Source organism: Neolamprologus multifasciatus, chromosome 2 (genome assembly GCF_963576455.1).
Source record: "Neolamprologus multifasciatus chromosome 2, fNeoMul1.2, whole genome shotgun sequence".
Taxonomy (NCBI): domain Eukaryota; kingdom Metazoa; phylum Chordata; class Actinopteri; order Cichliformes; family Cichlidae; genus Neolamprologus; species Neolamprologus multifasciatus.
Window position 1 is genome coordinate 27,156,393 of NC_140440.1, and position 18,682 is coordinate 27,175,074.

General features: G+C 36.2%; 1 protein-coding gene and 1 pseudogene across 2 annotated transcripts; both read right to left on the reverse strand.

The window, feature by feature from the left end:
* Positions 1-614: 614 nt before the first annotated feature.
* Positions 615-5,177, reverse strand: LOC146524551 (uncharacterized). Its single transcript, XM_085133040.1, has 6 exons — positions 4,683-5,177; positions 2,339-2,659; positions 1,913-2,170; positions 1,655-1,804; positions 1,413-1,526; positions 615-1,059 (listed from the first exon to the last, which is right to left on the reverse strand). The coding sequence occupies exons 1-6, from the start codon at positions 4,729-4,731 to the stop codon at positions 884-886; spliced, it is 1,068 nt and encodes a 355-aa protein (XP_084989166.1). The 5' UTR covers positions 4,732-5,177; the 3' UTR covers positions 615-883.
* Positions 5,178-8,941: 3,764 nt separating this feature from the next.
* On the reverse strand, positions 8,942-17,654 carry LOC146524552 (uncharacterized; annotated as a pseudogene). The gene is made up of 5 exons (XR_014869423.1): positions 17,247-17,654; positions 14,062-14,386; positions 13,247-13,504; positions 13,033-13,158; positions 8,942-12,922 (listed from the first exon to the last, which is right to left on the reverse strand). The product of XR_014869423.1 is annotated as an uncharacterized LOC146524552 (transcript).
* Positions 17,655-18,682: the final 1,028 nt, after the last annotated feature.

Below are 18,682 nucleotides of genomic sequence, written 5' to 3' on the forward strand. Positions count from 1 at the left end.
ATCTTAATAGGTCTTTAAATGTCCCACAAGTTTTTCACACAGGGCTATGTAGGTTTGGATTTTATCCTCCCATTTTCTGTTTATTTGTGTTATCATTGTCTTTTATTTAAATTTGTTTGATGATCTGATCTTTGCTGTTCCTAGGACTGTGCTCTTCTGGACACAGATGTTGTTCATGGAATCTCTGAGCTGCTTGCCCATTTTGGGAGTCACAGCCTCAAGTGTTTTGATTACCACTGGGACCACTGCTGGCCTAACCTTTCAAATCTTCTCTAGCTCCCCTCTCACCCCTAGGTATTTCTCAAGCTTCTTGTGTTCCTTCTTCCAGATGTTGCTATCACTTGGTATAGCCACATCTGTCACTACAGTCTTTCTCTTCTGCTTGTCCACCACTACTATGTACTCACTCTCAGGGGCATATCCCATTTATATTCTACAATTACATTGGTATAGTGTATCTGTGCAAAAACAAAAATATATGAAAAGCTACATTTTTGTTCACATAACATGTGTGGTACAAAAGACGCTTTATTTACAGTCATATTTTCATAAACGTTAAAATGCTTTCTCTTTATCATGTTTCCATTTACATGTTGGTCGAACCTTTACCAAGAACTAATCAAAGGCTTCCACAGAGTACAGATGCAGAAAACACTCGGTGTTTGTAATTAAATCAAGAGGTCATGTAACAATAGTTGTGTTAATCACCTAATATATTACAAAAGTGACAGTTAAATAGTCCAATACATTAACACTTATAAGCTATGGTTTGTATTTTATACGGGGAATTTACATTAAATGAAGGACCTTTAGGCATCTTAACATCAGCTCCTCACTCCAATTACTTTAAGGAGCTGTCTGTCCAAAAGCACTGAGCACTTCTTCACCTGACTTTATGGACGTTAGCATACACACAATCAGTTCCTGTTGGTTCAGGCCTCCGAGGTCGCTTTGCAGGCTTGACTTGGCCGTACTCCATAGCCGCTTTTTTCTCAGCTTGGTTTGCCTGCCTTTTGACAAACTTGACATCAGCAAAGACTTCCTGGTCATCTTCTTCCTCTGAGAAGTAGCAAGAAGGGATGGTTCAAATATAGTATTAAAATAAGTGAATGATTAAAGGAATACAAAGACAGTAGATAACACACACAAAATATGACTTTTAAAATGGGTTCTTTAGCAAGCTTTAGAGTTTATAGTTTGTGGATTTTGTTTCCTTTAGACAGAGCTGTTTTCCCAGCTTTTGTGTTAAATGTAGCAGGATAGCAGTATCTGCATATTTAACTGATATATGACAGAGTAATCAATAAACTCTTGACAAGAAATCAAAAATGTATTTAAAAAGCTTACTATTCCGTATATCCTAAACAACAAAAAAGCAATCAGAGCAAAATAAGTGATGAAATAAAGTGTACCCTTTTTTGTAGGTTTGCTGTTTTGCTTTTTCCTCCGAGCACATATGACTGCTACACCAACAACCAAGAAAATTACCAGCGCTGAGAGAACACCACCTATCAGTGGCAAATTTCCTGTTTCAAAAATAAAAGGCACAAACATATAGCAGGTTGAATCAGAAAACATGTTGGTTTTTTATCAAGACAGAGAATGAGCAAAGGAGAAAATTACATCAATGGATCTAAAGTTACTTTTTACTTACTAATGTACCATGGCTCATCACTGATAATAGTTCCATAATCCTTACCCACAGAAGTCTGTTTTGGTGGAGTACACAGGGTGTTATTAGCTTGATACACCCACCGTGATATCTGTGTCCCATTGACTGAAGTACAGTTAATGAAAATAAAGCCTATGAGCAATAAAACACATAATTTGTTAGAGATGTGCAAAGTTACCATATTAATTAATGAATTAGTAATTATCATATATATATCAGATTATTTATATTCTCACTCACCACAGGTAGATATTCTCTCCTCTTTGGAGACATTACTGACATTATTACTGACTGAGCAGACCAGTTGTCCTGAGACGTGCTGTTTCAGAGTGATGATGTTACTCTCATGATTTCCAGAAAGGCGCTCAGCATCTGTCAGTGTGCGTCCATCCAGAGTCCAGCTGTACTGAGGACTGTCCCCTCCCTCAGAGGAGCAGGACACCCTCCTCTCTCCCTGGGACAGACACTCAGAGAGCAGCAGGACAGAGGACACAGGAGCTGAGAGAAACACATACAGATGAGTTTTTTTTAAATGGTATCTTGGTCATTCTTTATAGTCTCTAATGAAAAACAGGGAACGCACAAAACACATGTATCTGAAATTTTGTGAGATGTATTATATGGATTACCAAAAATCTATTACTGGCTTAATTTCCCAAAATTTACCTTGAATGAACAACTGTAAAGTCTGCTCGCCTGATGATCTTCCATCTGAGTCAAAGGTTTGAAGGGTATAATTACCACTGTCTGTGCTGCTCAGGTTATTGATCCTAAATGTTCCATTACTCAAAAAAAAGAGAGATCTGTGTGCTATGGTATTATAAAGAACACTATTATTTCTGACAATTAGTATTACTGATAAATTCTTTAATAATCGGTATCTAGATATTTCAGAGCTGCTGTCCATCAGCTGGATGTTCACAGTTCCTCTCAAAGGTCCATAACACTGAGCTCCATCCCGTCTGCCATCACAGTGAGTTTCCACACCTGCAAACAAAAAAAGTGTGTTTGTTTGTTTGTTTGTTTTTTAAGTTACAAATTTGAGTTTTGCAAAATCTGCAAATGTCTACCTAAACCAAAAATGACAGTTTTGTGCCCACTGTCTGTCACAGATGAACATTATACAGGTCTGTGAATCACAGTTAAGGTTCAGCTAGCAGCACTATTTTCCCTGTGCTGATGAACATTTACAAACTACAACTAGAAAATGATAAATTCAAATTATACAATTATTAATTGAATTTGATTTAGCTGCTGTAGCTTTAGGGTTTTGTTGATGAAACGTGTTGCCTTATTGTTATACCATCATAATCTTATTTCATTTTTATTGCTATAGATAGCCAGAGCTTTTTTTTTTCTTTTTTTTGCCTGTCCTGTCTGGCAGTGTAGCAATCAGAACTGATGTTAAAAGGACAAAAAAAATGCCCAACACATTTATTTTTCCAAGTGTATCATTACAGCTTTTGCTATACTGGTACACTTGTCATATTTTATTAGGATTTTTGGGGGTTACTACAATCAGATTGGACAAGACCGGGACAGGAAAGAAGAAAGAAAGAAAAGTTGGTGAGAAAGTTAACAGAAGAAGAGAAAGAGAAAAATAGAGAAGAAGAGGGCTAGAGAGAGAGGGAGACAGAGAGAAAAAAACACTGAAAATCTGCTTCACCACCCGCTGATTTTATTATTTATTTTTCACACGGTCATATTATTTAATGAAATGACCTGTTATAACTGACCCAGTTGAAGGTAAAGACTTATGGATGTTTAAAAGACTGATAGCTAATCTGGAAGATGTGGCCCAACATAAGGCCATTCTTATTTAAGAGCATAAATGGAATAATACAGAAAGCCTCCACAAAGCCAGCTAACTTTTATTTGGCATGTGGGACGCCTTGAAACTTATGTGAACATGAAAAAGTATGCTTTTGTAGTTCTGCATATCTTTAGTGCTCTGAACAGGAGAAGCTCTCCAGTGCAGTTCAGAAACAGAAATTACACTAAAAAGGGAGAACAGTATAATTAAATGTGTTTTTTTAATTAACTTATGATGAGAGCTGAAGGAGCTTACTACTGTGAAAAAGAAATTGTAGATTGTGTAATAGGAGGACAAATGCCCCCCCCCCCACTGAATATGGCATTAAAATAAAAATGAGAAACTAATTTAGGTCCAATATAACCCCAAGATCAAACTAAACAGAATACCTTCATCATGTCACAAGATGTGTCTTCCACAGTAGTATATAGCACATGTAAATAAAGGAAAGTTTCTTCATGCTCTGCTAAACAACCACTGCACAGACGTGTTTGCATACAGTAGATGCACCTATCAGTTGTGCTTGGTCAGAATTCATCTATGATAACATTTAGTACCTGAAAATAAAACCTAAGAAAACAGTTCTCTGGAGCAGTCAGAACAGACCCCTTGTTGAAGTGGGTGGGCCCAGGACCCTAAGGCTGGTAATTAAGTGCAGTTTAGTTCATCTTGAAGCAGATGTGTCGTAGTAAGTTTAGAGTACTTGAAGTTCATACAATAGAGTTTCACTCCCTACATCTGATTTCACCAAATAAACCAAAAAACTGTCACAATCAAAACTTCATATTAAATGCACACCCGTGTCAATATAACCTCTAATATTACAAAACAAATATTTCTTCAAAAGTAAATATGCTTAATGTAGCTTGTTGATCATACTCATACCTCAGCAATATAATTTCCATATAGGTATAGCCTATATGGCCTGTTAATGAAGGTATAGCCTTCATAAACAGGCCACACAAATGAGTATGTTTTGTTACAAATGCCAATAGTATTGATACCAGCACTGTTATTGGTATTGGATCAATACTAGTACGACAGGATCTATAGTGTGTGTTCAACATATGTTGAACAAAATATCTTTAGCTAAATATAGCTTTTTCTTCTCTCTCTCCTTTTTAATCATGGCTGGAAACATATTATTGATTATGAAATTAATAAGTAGAGACGACATGACAAAAATAAGTTACTCACCATGAGAGACTCTAAGCAACACCAGCAACAGTCCAACTGCAGCTTCCATGTCTGTTCAGCCTGTGTTGATCAAGTCAGCAGCTTTTCCATCAAAAACAAAGGTGGGTGTGGTGCTCTGAACGGACTCCAATGTGTTAGTAAGCAGCCTCAGAGGCGAGTGAAAACATTGACGTCCGGTTTTGAAGTTGTACTTGTATATTGATGCACTGAGGGGATAAAAGGAAGTGGTGTCGGTTTTCCTTCCTCTTTTAGCTTTCAAGAAAAAAGATTCATGCGTGATGGATTGCGAGGAAGAGAGGGGAAGCATTTATTATTTATTACTAAGTGATGTTTTGAGCATGCCTAAAATATAAATCGGCCCATAAAAAATAATCTATTCATCTATAAACACTGTAAAAAAAAATACATGTCTAACCCGTGACTAACAGGTCAACCAGCACATTTTGAGTTTACACATACTGTGTAGTATAGCAGTTAATTCCATGTTTAAAATCTAAGATTACTGAATAAAATATACAGTTCTAAAATGTATTCTTAAAATTAAATAATGGTTCATTCATTCATCTTTAAAGCTTAACAAGGGGTCATTTCAGATTTTTAGCATGTGAGGTATAACTGTACAAATCTTAACAAGACTTATAATCCACCAAAATACGTCACACATAAACTGTAACAACTGCAATGAAGTTGGATTTCAGTTCTTATGATTTCATTTTAAAACCTGAATGTTGAAGGAATAACACAATGTCAACTGTTCTTTCATTTAATGGCACTCTCTCCTGGAACAGAATAATAATACTGCTTCAAACCTTTCATTGCCTAGTTACACCTTTGTTTCTATGAACACTGACAACAATTAGTTATGTGAGATTCTTTTTTTTTTCTTTTGTCCATGCCCTCTGTCCATGCTAAATTATATTTGGGCATTTTTACACTGGTTAACATAGTGATAATAATAATATTGATATTATTCTGTCATCAATCTGAGAACCCCTTATTGCCTAGTATATCATATTTGATAAATACAGGATTTTTTTTAGTTTTTTCTAAAATTCTATATCATCTGTGTGATTTTTTTCCTGTAAAACCCCTAAATAAATTGCACAATACACTTTTAAGCAATTGAAACTCTCAACTTTCAAACAATTAGAATTTTCTGGCACTTATATCATGGTTCAGTTTTTAAAGGGTTAACATTTTTTCAGCTCTCTTGTGTTGACTTCTTGTACTGACCCGTTTGTATATGATGGCTTCACAGTGGTCAGATGCACTGAGATGTATTATAATCAGTGTCAGATCCCATCACAATGTCATTCTGTTTAGTTAAAGACTCGAGTTTCACGATGTTCTGTTACTGAAGATGCTTGTCATAATGTTCACAGCAATGCAAAGGAAGTACACATAATGTACAAGCTGATAAAATATGTGCATGCTTTTTCACTGTAATGTTCCTGTTCTCAAGCTAACTTAAGTTTCTCATGTTATCATGGTCACTTGGAAAAAAAAGTGAAAAAAACTTAGAGCAAATGTATTTAATTGGTGTCTAGATATTTCTGAAGTGCTGTGCATCACTTGGCAGACCACAGTTAGTGCACTAATTTATTCAAGCTTTCTTCAAGCAGTTATCTAAGTTATCTCTAAAATTATAAACACACAGTGAGCTCACTAACACTGTCAGAGAAAAGTTAAGGGCTTCTCTCTTTACCTGACAGAGGATAAATTATCCCCAGTCAGCCCTTCAGAGTCCACAGCCTGTGATCAGAACACAGTTAATGCTACATCTGTAAGTCTTCCATTAATTACTTATGTCAATGGATCCCCGAGGAAAGCCAAGAAAGCTGATGCTACACTTGCTAAATGTTTTATAGAAGTAACAGAAACAACAAGTGAGAAAAAAGGCATCTTCTTGAAAGATGACCTGTTTATGCACAAATGGGCCTAAGTTAAAGCAGGAAAATCAAGATGAGGACTAGGGTGTGGTATGGCAGATGGTAGTTCCCAAGGGGTACAGCCAAGGTGTGTTGCAGCTAGCCCACAAACATTCACAGTCTGGTCATTTAGAAGTTAAAAAAACATGACTGCATCCTCCATCATTGGCTGAGTGCTGGGAACATTTTTTCTGACTGGGTCTTAAAACTGATGTAGCTAAACCTGTAGCACTTGTCAAATTGCTGGTAAGTGTAACCACTTTGTGCAACCTGTTCCTATCATTTTGCGCTTGGTGAGCCTTTAGAGTGTGTAATTGTTGATTGTGTGGATCTGCAATCTTTAGGTATTTCGAATATAAAATCTCTAGCCTCAAACAAACATCTGGCATCAAACTTTAAAGGCCATGATGCACAAATACTGCCTTGAGACTGAAAGACACTGGGGTAAAGGTCTTGCTTTCCTGCTGTTTGCTGCTCACAAAACTAAGCAGATATCTCTCAGTTTTATCCCTGCTGAACTGCTGCAGCTACATTAGCCACAATTATAGTTACAGTCAGTGGTACATCAAAATGTACCAAGAATTGCAATGAATTATTTTTGTGTAAAGTTTTACAAGCATAGGTGAAGCTTTAAGTTGCAGAACTTAACACAAAGGATGTTATTAAAAGCTACTCAGTGACTGTACTTGATAACAGAGCTGTTGCATATTTTAAATAATTAAACAGAGCTAAACATAAGAAACTCCTAATAGCACCACCCACAGTCCAAATGTAGCTTCGTGTTTCCTCTCTGTTTGTCTGTGAAGGTTCTCAGTCATCCAGGTCATCGTAGTCTAAGGAGCTTGGAAAGAAAAGCGTCTGGACTTCTTTAAGTTCTTTCCTCTCTGTTCACTTTCTGTCAACTCAGCCAGCAGCTTTCAGATAAACTCCTCTACTTTACCAAGATGCAAATGGCACAGGCTAAATGCAAACAGGCCTCTTTGCACACTCTGTGCACAGAGGCACAACTGGTTTCCTGTTGGTGACCAGCTTCAAATAAAAATGTGTGAACTCAGACCAGGCAGGATGTATGTCAGAGAAACCCAATTCTCAAAAGTACTTTTAATATTTACAACTAAATAAAATGATAAAGGACAATTGATTTATATCCAGTTTGAAGCTAATTAAACACAGAAATGACAGAAATACGCTGTATAATAAAGCCATATATATTTTGTTTAATACATTTAAAAAATAGATTACTTCAAACCTCAGAACACATTCACAGACATTCACGATTGTTGTGTTGCTGAAGTTTTGTGTGTTAAGGTTATGTGCATGCCAGTAGAGATTCTAATAATGAATAAAAGAAAGTCAATCAGCATTAGTAGTCACCATACAAAACCACAAGTACTCATGTAGCTGTTACATGATCGAGCTATTATTCGTAGTGATTGTATTGTGCTCTTCCCATATATTATAAGTCTGTACTGATGAAGATAAGATGCAGCACAATATCCTTTTTAATTGTTTATTTGGGTTTTTTATGTAGAACAGTTTCAATGTTCACTGTGCATGTATTCAACATCTTACATTTGTATACAATATAATATATATATCTAAATATGTATCTATCTATCTATCTATATATATATATATATATATATATATATATATATATATATAGATGGCCGCACCTCTCTAAGCCTTATTCTGCTGGTTTCTTCCAGTTAACACAAATCTAACCAACCAACATGACAGTAGACATGATCACAATTACCTGCTGAAGTTCAAATTGAGCATTCAAATACGGAAGAAAGCTGATTTTGTGACTGTGAACGTGGCATGGTTGTTGTGGCATTAGTTACTAGTTCTTCAAAAAAGTAACTGAGTTAGTAACTGAGTTACAATATTTTAAAAGTAATTAATTACTTGAAAAGTAACTATTCTGTTACTTTTAAAAAAAACGTTTAACCCTCTAGGGTCCAGGGTATAACTGGCCATTTTTAACTACTTTTGATTTTCCCTCCACATTTTACCTTTAAAAACTATTTACTTTGCCTCGTTTGGTATCATTCTTTTCAGCACAACCTCATGTGTCTGAATTTACAGTTATGTTTTCATTTTGACATACTGCATTAACACAATTGATCTAAAATCAGACAAAAAACATAAAATCAGAGTAGAAAAAGTTATATTTTTACTGTAACAACCACAAACATGTTTAATGAATCATATTTCATAACTTTAAATGCAAATATAAATTGTCAATTTTAAAATCCTTTGCACAAGTTTTGCAAACAACACAGTAATTTGCATTCATTTACCTTTTACCTTGATTTTTTAAATAACCATTTCAAACTATTTACAGAACAATCAGCTGTTCTGCATTCAATAAGATGCCACACAAATTATTTGTGCCACTCCAAAAACACAATTTCTGTCCACTATAAAGGAGAACATCACAGCCTGATACCTGCAGGCCTTACAGCAGCAGGTGTATCACTTCTTTTTCTACCTGGAGACAGCAGTCGCCTCATTGTTCTGACACACAAAACTATCCACAACCCTACACACTAACTACACAAGACAACACCACTAACTACACAAGACAACACATTAACTACACACTCCAAACACGCTAAACGTCACAAATCTTTCTCTCTCTCTCTCTCTCTCTGCGTCACTCCTAAAACTCCCCGTTTTTTTGGGGTTTTTTTTGCTCATAAGCAGGGAGTGCTTTCTGGCGCTATCCTTAGACAGTAAACGTGATGAAACTATTGAGGAAAAAACACCGCGTATATATTGTTTATCATGACTCTGGTTTTATGTGGCCTTTCAACACAATTTAAAAACTGGTATATATCACCTTGTTGCTTTGTCTTTAAGTGGTCATGTAATTGGCTTACCACGACTACTTTATTCTTCCTCAGTCAAACAGCTGCACTCATGCGATTGTTTTGCCCCCTTAGCTCCAGGTGTTGTGCTAGACAGTGGTCATGATTACCGTCCGCGGGAGCGCGCAGCTGCTTAAAGCTGTAGCGTCCAGATTACTTACATAGGCAGCTACTTCCGTGCAACTGATATAAGATGTGGTAAGCTGAACACAGCTTCAACCGTCTGTGTGTTGAAAAATAGGCCGCATTTTCTTGTGAGTAACTGTAACGGCGTTGTAACAATAGGAATAGTGATTAGTTAGATTACTCGTTACTGAATAAAGTAACGCTGTTAGTAACGCCGTTACTTGTAACGCCGTTATTCCCATCACTGGTCGCAACGAGAACTGCCCAACACCTGGCAGTCCCTCCCCCATACTGAAGAAGCCTGAGCTACCCCAGACCACAAACCCCAAAGTTGCAGGTCAACAACCACACCAGAACAGCCAGTCACACCCCAGAATCAAGTTCCCACCTCCTCGACCACGTCCTACAGGGAAGACAAGAGAGAAACTGTTTGATGAAAACCATCATGTCATCAGTGAGAGTGGTGCACTGAGCCCTAAATTCACTGAATTACCTCAATAGAAACTGTCTGTGCTTTCAAGGAAAAAATAAAACAGAAAGAAATTTTCATATTCTCTACATTTTTATACTTTCAATACAACCGGTGAAAACACACATGAGAGAGTCATGCAGGTTCAGTATAAGCAAATCCCCAGATAAAACAAAATAAAACATCATGCTCCTGTCACAAGGTGTGGCTTTCATGGTAGTATATAGTATATGCAAATATCGAAAGTTTCTTCATGCTCTGCTGAACAACCACTGCAGGTTTTTGACAAAGAGTAACAACAACCATAGAATCAAACACAAGTCACAGTCACAGAACATTAAACACAAAAGATAACTAGAACAGGCAAGTTATCAATAAAGTAAACTTTGTTTCACCACTTGTCCTGATAACCCAACAGAGTGAACATTATTGCCACAAACTGTCACCTTCAAGCATGAGCTGAGAGTAGCTATGTGTCTCTCCTGTGCCTCCACCCAGACCCCCCACAACATTGTTGTCAGGTGTGCTAGGCTGTGCAAGAAAGGGTAGAGTTGGCTTAGGTTTCTCATTACTCAGCTTGTTGCTTGTGAAACCTCCAATGGTGAATGTGCTGTGGTTGATAAGTCACTAAAAATCCTCCATTACCACGTTCTCTCCATTTTATTCCTGTACAGGTGGTGTGGTCACCTGCAATTAGGTTGTACATGTACAATGACAATAAAGGTCTACTCTATTCCATTTTATTGTACTACAAACTTTTCAAAAACATTTAAAGGAATAAATGTAAACAAATTGAGTACAATACTATTCCTTTCAAAGTAAATGTCTTAGTAGAGGTTTGCACACTCTGAGTGCTTCTCGTTTCATTTTAAGACCTGAACATTGAAGGCATAACACCAAGACAACTATTGTAAATATCTCACATAATGGTTCCCTTCATTGACACATAATGCTGCTTTCATTGTTTTTCTTGGCCATTTAAAGCTTTGTCTGACCATATTCTGTTTAAAGTGATTTTATTGAATGCAGTTTTTATTGCACTACCTCAAAGGCCCTTAAGGTATTAGAGGAACCCAAAATAAACAGCTCTTGACAATAAAAGGTTTTTTAGGGTATTTTACACTTGCTGTAACAATAAGAATACTCTTTATCATCAACGCTTTCTTGTACTGACCTATTTAATAGTTAACAGTTTTACAGTAGTCATCTAAGTTTGAAATCTATTGCAGTGTCTGACCTCATCACAGTATCAGTCCATGTATCCATTTAAAAACAAAGGTTTTGAGATGTTTTGTTTACAAAATTGCTGGTTGAATTTAACAAAACTTGGCTAAGCAAGTGGACAGATCTGCTTATAAGCAGAAGCTCTGAAACTGTACATCTTGATAAGATATGGACAGTCATACTGTGCTATTGTTTCACACTCTAAACATCATGCTTCCTGTGTCACATGTCACTGGTTGTGTAGCAGGAAGGTTAGGATGCAAAGACAGAAGTTAAACTCAAAACAGCTTTATTGCTAAATGAACAAAAACTAAAATACAGAATACAAAATAATTCAATCAAGGTGGAAACAGAAACTAATGAATTAGGTTTACTCGGTAGGACACATGAACCGCAGAACACACAGCAAGAGGCACACTGTCTAGAGGAAGAACAGAACAAAAAACTAAATGAGACTGAGACCATACATGAACATATAGGAAGATGAGGGAACAGGCAAGAGGTGGGAGTACAGCTGACACTTATCCCAGGCTAATGAAATAAGAGAAACAAAACAGAACACAAAGCACAAGGGACAGCAAATTAAAACAGGAAATGACTAACATTGATACCTAGACTACGACATATGAGCTTGACACAAAGACAGAAAGGTAAACAAACACAGAAAAGGCAGAACCAGACAGATACACAAGGGAAGCAGGAAAACACAGCAATAAATAAACCAGACTGAAATGCTACCAAAAGAACTGATGAAACAAGAACACAAAACACTAAGAAAAACCTTAGGTAAACCCCTCACAACGTGGAAATGAAACCAATGCAGAATAATGTAACAAAGATTTTCAAAAAATGCAAAGCTAAAGAGAACTTAAAAACCTTGGGGACCATGGTTCCTTTTACATTATTCAGTTATGATTGACTACATTATTCAATCATCTTTTAGTCACAACTGTTATGTGACTATGTCTGTAAATCATCTAATACACACTACAAATATTAACATGCCCTACAAATATATTGTTAAAGTGTAGCAATAACAAAAGAAAAGTACACAGTATGAATCAGTGCTGTTGATTTCAACCACTTGCAACAGTGCTCAAATTCAGTTTAGTACAAACAGTAGTTTCTGGTGGGTTGATTATTTCTATTTGCAATTATGTAATATGTATTTGATTTTAGGCCACCATAAGCTTAACAAAAAATGTCTCAGATTAAAAGACTACTCTACTTACAGTTACAACATTTGTTATATTAGTTTCCACAGAATACAAATGCAGAAGATACTCAGACCTTCTCATGGTAATTCAGTGTAAGCTGTGTATATGTAAAACATGATTAGTGAATAAAAACAAGAGATACGTGTCATCTAAGTGTTATTTTCACACGCACAGAGATGTGAAATGTCAGTAGATCAAAGTTGACACTACACATTGCAAGAAGTAGAACTTCTCATTTCAAGCATCAGAACAGAGTTGTCTGGATAGTCCATTGTTTGTGGGACAGCAGAGACTTCAGCTTTTTCAGTTTTCTTTTTCTTCCAAGCAAAGTAGATGAAAATCCCAATTAATAAGAGAATTCCCATCACTGCTCTCAAACCACATAAAAGTAAGGAATTATCTGTTCAGAGACACAAATATCACATTAAATTAGAGCTTTGACCAGGTTCACTTATGTATAACTGAGTTACCATTGGAGTAAGTGATACTACTAGAGGATTGATTCCTTACCTAGAGCAGTGTCAGAGATTGTTATAGGGCCCATTGTTGGTTTAATACACAGGGTATTTTTGGTTGCAAGCACCCACTTTGCAATGTGTGTCCCATCAGATGAAGTGCAGTTAATGAATATGAATCCTGAGGAATTCATTTGCTGTTTCAATAATTTATGACAAATGTAAAACTCAGAACTCTTAAGTTATTTTTGCATCATGTTCTTACTCACCACAAGTACATATCCTTTGTTCTTTGGAGGCACTATTGACATGATTTCTCACTGAGCAAACCAGATGTCCTGAGATGTGCTGTTTCAGAATAATGTTGTTACTCTTATTATTTCCAGAAAGGAGCTCAGCATCTGTCAGTGTGCGTCCATCCAGAGTCCAGCTGTACTGAGGACTGTCCCCTCCCTCAGAGGAGCAGGACACCCTGATCTCTCCCTGGGACAGACACTCAGAGAGCAGCAGGACAGAGGACACAGGAGCTGAGAGAAACACACACAGATGAGTTTCGATATTATATGTCAGAACTGATCATTCTTAATACTATATAAGAAGAGAATTGTAGCCACAAAATACAGTTAAATTTAGAATATTCAATTAAATATTCAAATTCAATCTAATCTAATCTAATTTTATTAATAGCAACAAATCACAACAACAGTTGCCTCAAGCTGTTTATGTTGTAAAGTAAAGGACCATCTATACCACACAGAATATAAGATATATTATATAAGATGATATGTTATGTAGATTACCCAAAATAATGTTAAATTTACAGGGCTTAACACATTTATTAGGCTACCATCTAATGCAAAGTTTATACCACACCTGCCTTAAATAAACATTATTGATGATTAGCAAAGACATTTTTTATGTTTCTATGATTTTTCATGCACCAGTATTTATTTGCCCTTTAATCCATATATTTTAAATACTATAAAGTATTTATCTATAAAGTTTAAAATGTTTGGTGTTTTTATACATTTGTTAAGCACTATATATAATAATTGTAGTCATTTCTTGAAATGGAAAAAATTACCTTGAAAGATCAACTTAAAAGTCCACTCATCTGATGTTCTTCCATCTGAATCAAAGGTTTGAAGGATACCATGGTCATTCCTGTTTAGGCTACTGATTCTAAATGTTCCATTACTAGGAAAAAATAGAAATTTGTTCTCTGTGGTATCATGAAAACTCTTATTGTGTTTTACATCCAATATTTTTAATGAAGTGGTATAAGTGGTTTAACAAGTGGTATCTAAGTATTTCTGAGGTGCTGTCCATCAGCTGGATGTTCACAGTTCCTCCCAAAGCTCCATAACACTAAGCTCCATCCTGTCTGCCATCACAGTGAGTTTCCACACCTGCAAATTCAAAAAATATTTTTGTGAAAAAAAACAACAACAACAAAAAAGATATTAAGCAGCACTAAAGCAATTAAAAAATAATTCTGAATATTTCACTCAAAGTGGGTTAATTGGTAATAACGTGTAAAAACAAGGTATTATACCTGGCATTGTGTCTTATATGTCACAGGTAATAGAGGCTCCAGGACACGGCCACCGCAAACATAGTCACTACAAACTTTGCAACAAACTTGCAAAGTTACAGTAGTAAAATCCAAAATTTAGAGATATCCAACACGTTCTCACTCCCAAAGCGTAACAGTTTACGCTAGGTGACAAATCGTCAACATATTACGTTTTCGGCTACCCACCACGTTCCTGAATGACGACCTCGGAAAAATGAGGAAATATGAGAACCGTATGGACTCAATCTACACATGTTCGCTCTTTTTCTTCAAATCGCTTAGAAACACACTATTTAACATAATTAAAGTCTTGGTTAAGGTCAGGAAAAAGGTTATGGTTAGGGCTAGGGATAAGGTTAGGTTTAGGGCTGGAATACAGGGCTGGAACGTCTATTCCCGCGGGAGCGTCATTGCACTGGATTTCAGCCATAACCCGCCGCGTACCATAAGAACGCCGAAGGTCTCCTTTCGCGTTCCTCAGGAACGCCGCAGGACGTGACAAAACGTCGGCATGTTACGCCTCGGGAGTGAGAACGGACTCAGATATCTTAACTACTAAATATACCATATTTTCAGACCATAAGGCACACTGGTCTGTTTTATGTATGAAAACAGACCATGAACCGGTCTGTTTTCATACATAAGGCAGATAAGCGTCAGATAAGTCAATTTTGCTCAACTCATTCTTCTTGCTTCTTCCATTTCTGTACCATTGATTCATGAATGTTGAATCTTCCAGTATATTAATGACTAACATTTATTGTGGATGGGTTATCTCAGTTGTTCTCCTGACTGAAGTTTGGTCTGTTTATAGCATCCAGACATGCGATTGCATTTGTCCGAAGACCATCGGGAACCCTCACTTTAACTTTTATTGAGTGGAAAAAAGTTAGCATTCGTCCTCTAGCTTCACTGTGTTAATGTTGTGCTAACATAGCTGTGTCACTAGCAATCATGTAGCAAATCATTATATACCAGCTAGCCCAACTTCAGTAACCCTACAAAAGTCACTGCTGTTTAGTTTTCTGTCTTCATCTATGTTGGAAGTGAGAGCAGTCTCTAGTTCTATACTTGAAAGGTTTCACATCATTACTCTTTGTAATAATAGCAGCGACAGGCCTACATCTGTAATTAGAGTCATGTGAGACAAACACACTATGAGTTTATAATAGTGTCAAATTGAAGGCTTCAACTTAATAGCTATGTTCATGTTTCGTCTTTTTATTACTGCTATTTGCAATCCATTTTATTTTTTAGACATTTTTTGTCCCTAGTTTTATACTTTGAATTTTGATTTATTGTATTATTTCATCAATTCATGGGGTCCTTTAAAGCTTTGCATTATTTCACAAATGTTTGTAAAAGTGGGCTGCATGGCTAGGTGCTTGATTTAATATGCCTGTGGCAATGTAACTGAAAACACCTGAATTCAAATATTAAGAGATGCCTTTGTCTACATACACCACTTATATAGTGTACATTACAAACGTCACTGCTGTTTAGTTTCTCTCTTCATTTATGTCGGAAGTAATAGCAGAGCTGTACGTCTTAATTTGTTTACAAAATCTTTCAGTCAGAACATGGTATATCATGTTTAGGTGGAAACTAGCGAGCTAACTCCCTGCTAACTTCTAACTCCATTAAATTTAATAAATTCTGTTTTCATGGATGCCTGGATTTTGAACTTAATTGTTACACCTGGTAAAGCAGCAATGCTGATCATTATATTAAAGATGAAAGAATTTAGAAGGTTTTTAACTCCCAGTGATGCCCCAGTGTTCATTTATCTTTAGGACCTGAAACAGACGTTTTGGACACAGATTACTCCGTGAGGCTCCTGACTATGTTATCCATAATGCTCCAACAACAGTGCGGCTTCGTAGCTTACCAAAGTTGTACTAAAAAACTTTTTGACAGATTTTTGAGTTCGAGGTCAGTAAGCACAACCAGAATTCATACATAAGGTGCACCGGATTATAAAGCGCACTGCTGATTTTAGAGAAAATGTAAGCATTATAAATGTGCCTCATAGTGCGGAAACTAGAGTACTACTAAGGCAATTTGGTAAGTAAACAGTGTATAATATGTCACCTATGACAACTACAACTACGAAATCATGGCAATAAAATTTTAAATAAACCAAGCTACTTTTTGTACCTTATGAAATTTTAATTTAAAGTTTTAACATTTAGTTGGAAAATTAAACATCCTTAGATGTGAGAAAAAGAAAATAGGTAAAAAGATTCCATTATCAGGTAATTCCATTTCAACCACAAGAAGAAGAAGTTCGTTTTGTGCAGCAAGGATGAACAAAAACAGCCTAAATTCTAAAAATTAATGCACAAAGTAAAGAATTTTTCCATTTATCTGCAGCTGTATTTTTTCCAGTTAAAAACTTATATATATATATCGCTCAACACTACTGCATCATATAGCTACTGTAACTGATGAACACGTTAGTCATGTTGGAAATCTGTATTTGCCAACATGACTATAACTCAGCACTGCTTGTTTTTACCTTAAGTGCATACTGTAAATAAGATGAACTTATAAACAAATAAAAGACAAGAGATCCTTTGGCGGTTTTCAAGTAGTCAAATGTACTAACACATGCCATGGCTTCAAAACACACTGTTGATATATAAGATTTTGACATTATAAAAGTATTGCATCTCAAAAGCTGAAAAACTCACCCTGAGCAACTCCCAGTAGAATAATTATCAATCCAAGCACAGCTTCCATCTTTCCTCACTGTTCAGTGTGTGCTGGTACAGTTTTCAGCTGTCAGAGTGATTCCTTGCATGTGATAAGTGTAAATTGTAATCATCCACAAACATCAGTGGAAATTGTAGCAAAGAAAGCTTTCATTTAATATCCAGGCAACTGTAAATCCAAGGAAAACTTGGAATGAATTGGAATGAATTTTATTTTTGTATAAATTTATCATGTAGCTCAAACTTTAAGCTGCAGAACACTAAGGGTAATATCAACATCGATTCAGTGACCACACTTATTACCCCAGCTGCTGCATATTTCAAACAATTAAATACAGCTCACCACAGATATGATGCAATAATAGCATCATCAGTAATATAATATAATAATATGATAATAGCATCACCTACACAAACACAGCTTCTGTGTTTCTTCTCCATTCAGCCTATTCAGCAGGCAGCTTTCAGACAAACTCTTCTACTTTACCAAGATGTAAAAAGGCACAACCTACAATGACCATGTTTCCTGTTAGTGATAATCATCTTCATATAAGAATGTGTGAACACTGACCAGGCAGGATGTGACTACAATAGAGCTGCAAAGACAGACAAAAGAAAGAAGTTGCCTACCAATTTAATGAAAAACAGTCAATTATTTTTACCTGTCAAACCTTGAAACACTTCCACAAGCATTAATGATTGGTGTGTTTTTCAGTGGTTTTGAAATGTACCAAATTTCTGTGTGTCGAGGTCTCATGTTAGGTTTCACCATAAAAGGAGACATCAGTGTCATTGCACAGCAACTTACCGTCACTGCACACAGAAAGAAGTGAAACACAAAAAAAGTGTCACCATTCAAACCACAAATATGCATGTAGCTTTTATTACACAGAGCCACTCAATAACTCTTTTTGGTTATATTCTGCTCCTGCTCTATGTTTATGCCTATGTTTAAAATGTAGACTGATGAGCACAGGGTACACAATGCTTTTTTGATGTTTTATTTTTTTGCTTTTGATTTTTAATAAAAAATAGTTTAGGCAATGTGGGTGCGTTCAAACTATTACATCTGTATATGATACAGTATTTTGAGGAAAATAGATGCTGAAAGAAGAAATCCAAAGCAGAATATGTGTGTGGAGATTGAAATATAATCAGACTTGCTTCTCTAACTTTGTCTCCAAAATCCTCAACCTGAGCTGTTCCCTCTGATACTTATTTTGAGTCTTGTACGTTCGGGTTACTCCCATTGAAGATCTTAACCTGCAGATCCAAACCATAAATCATAGCATGTCTCTCTCTTCTTGCTATCCTTCTGTCACCCCTGACTCACTCAACAAAAAACATAGTTAAGCCAAACTGGGTTTGAAATGTAACATTTGAGTTTAAAACCTGAACACTGAATTCATAACAGA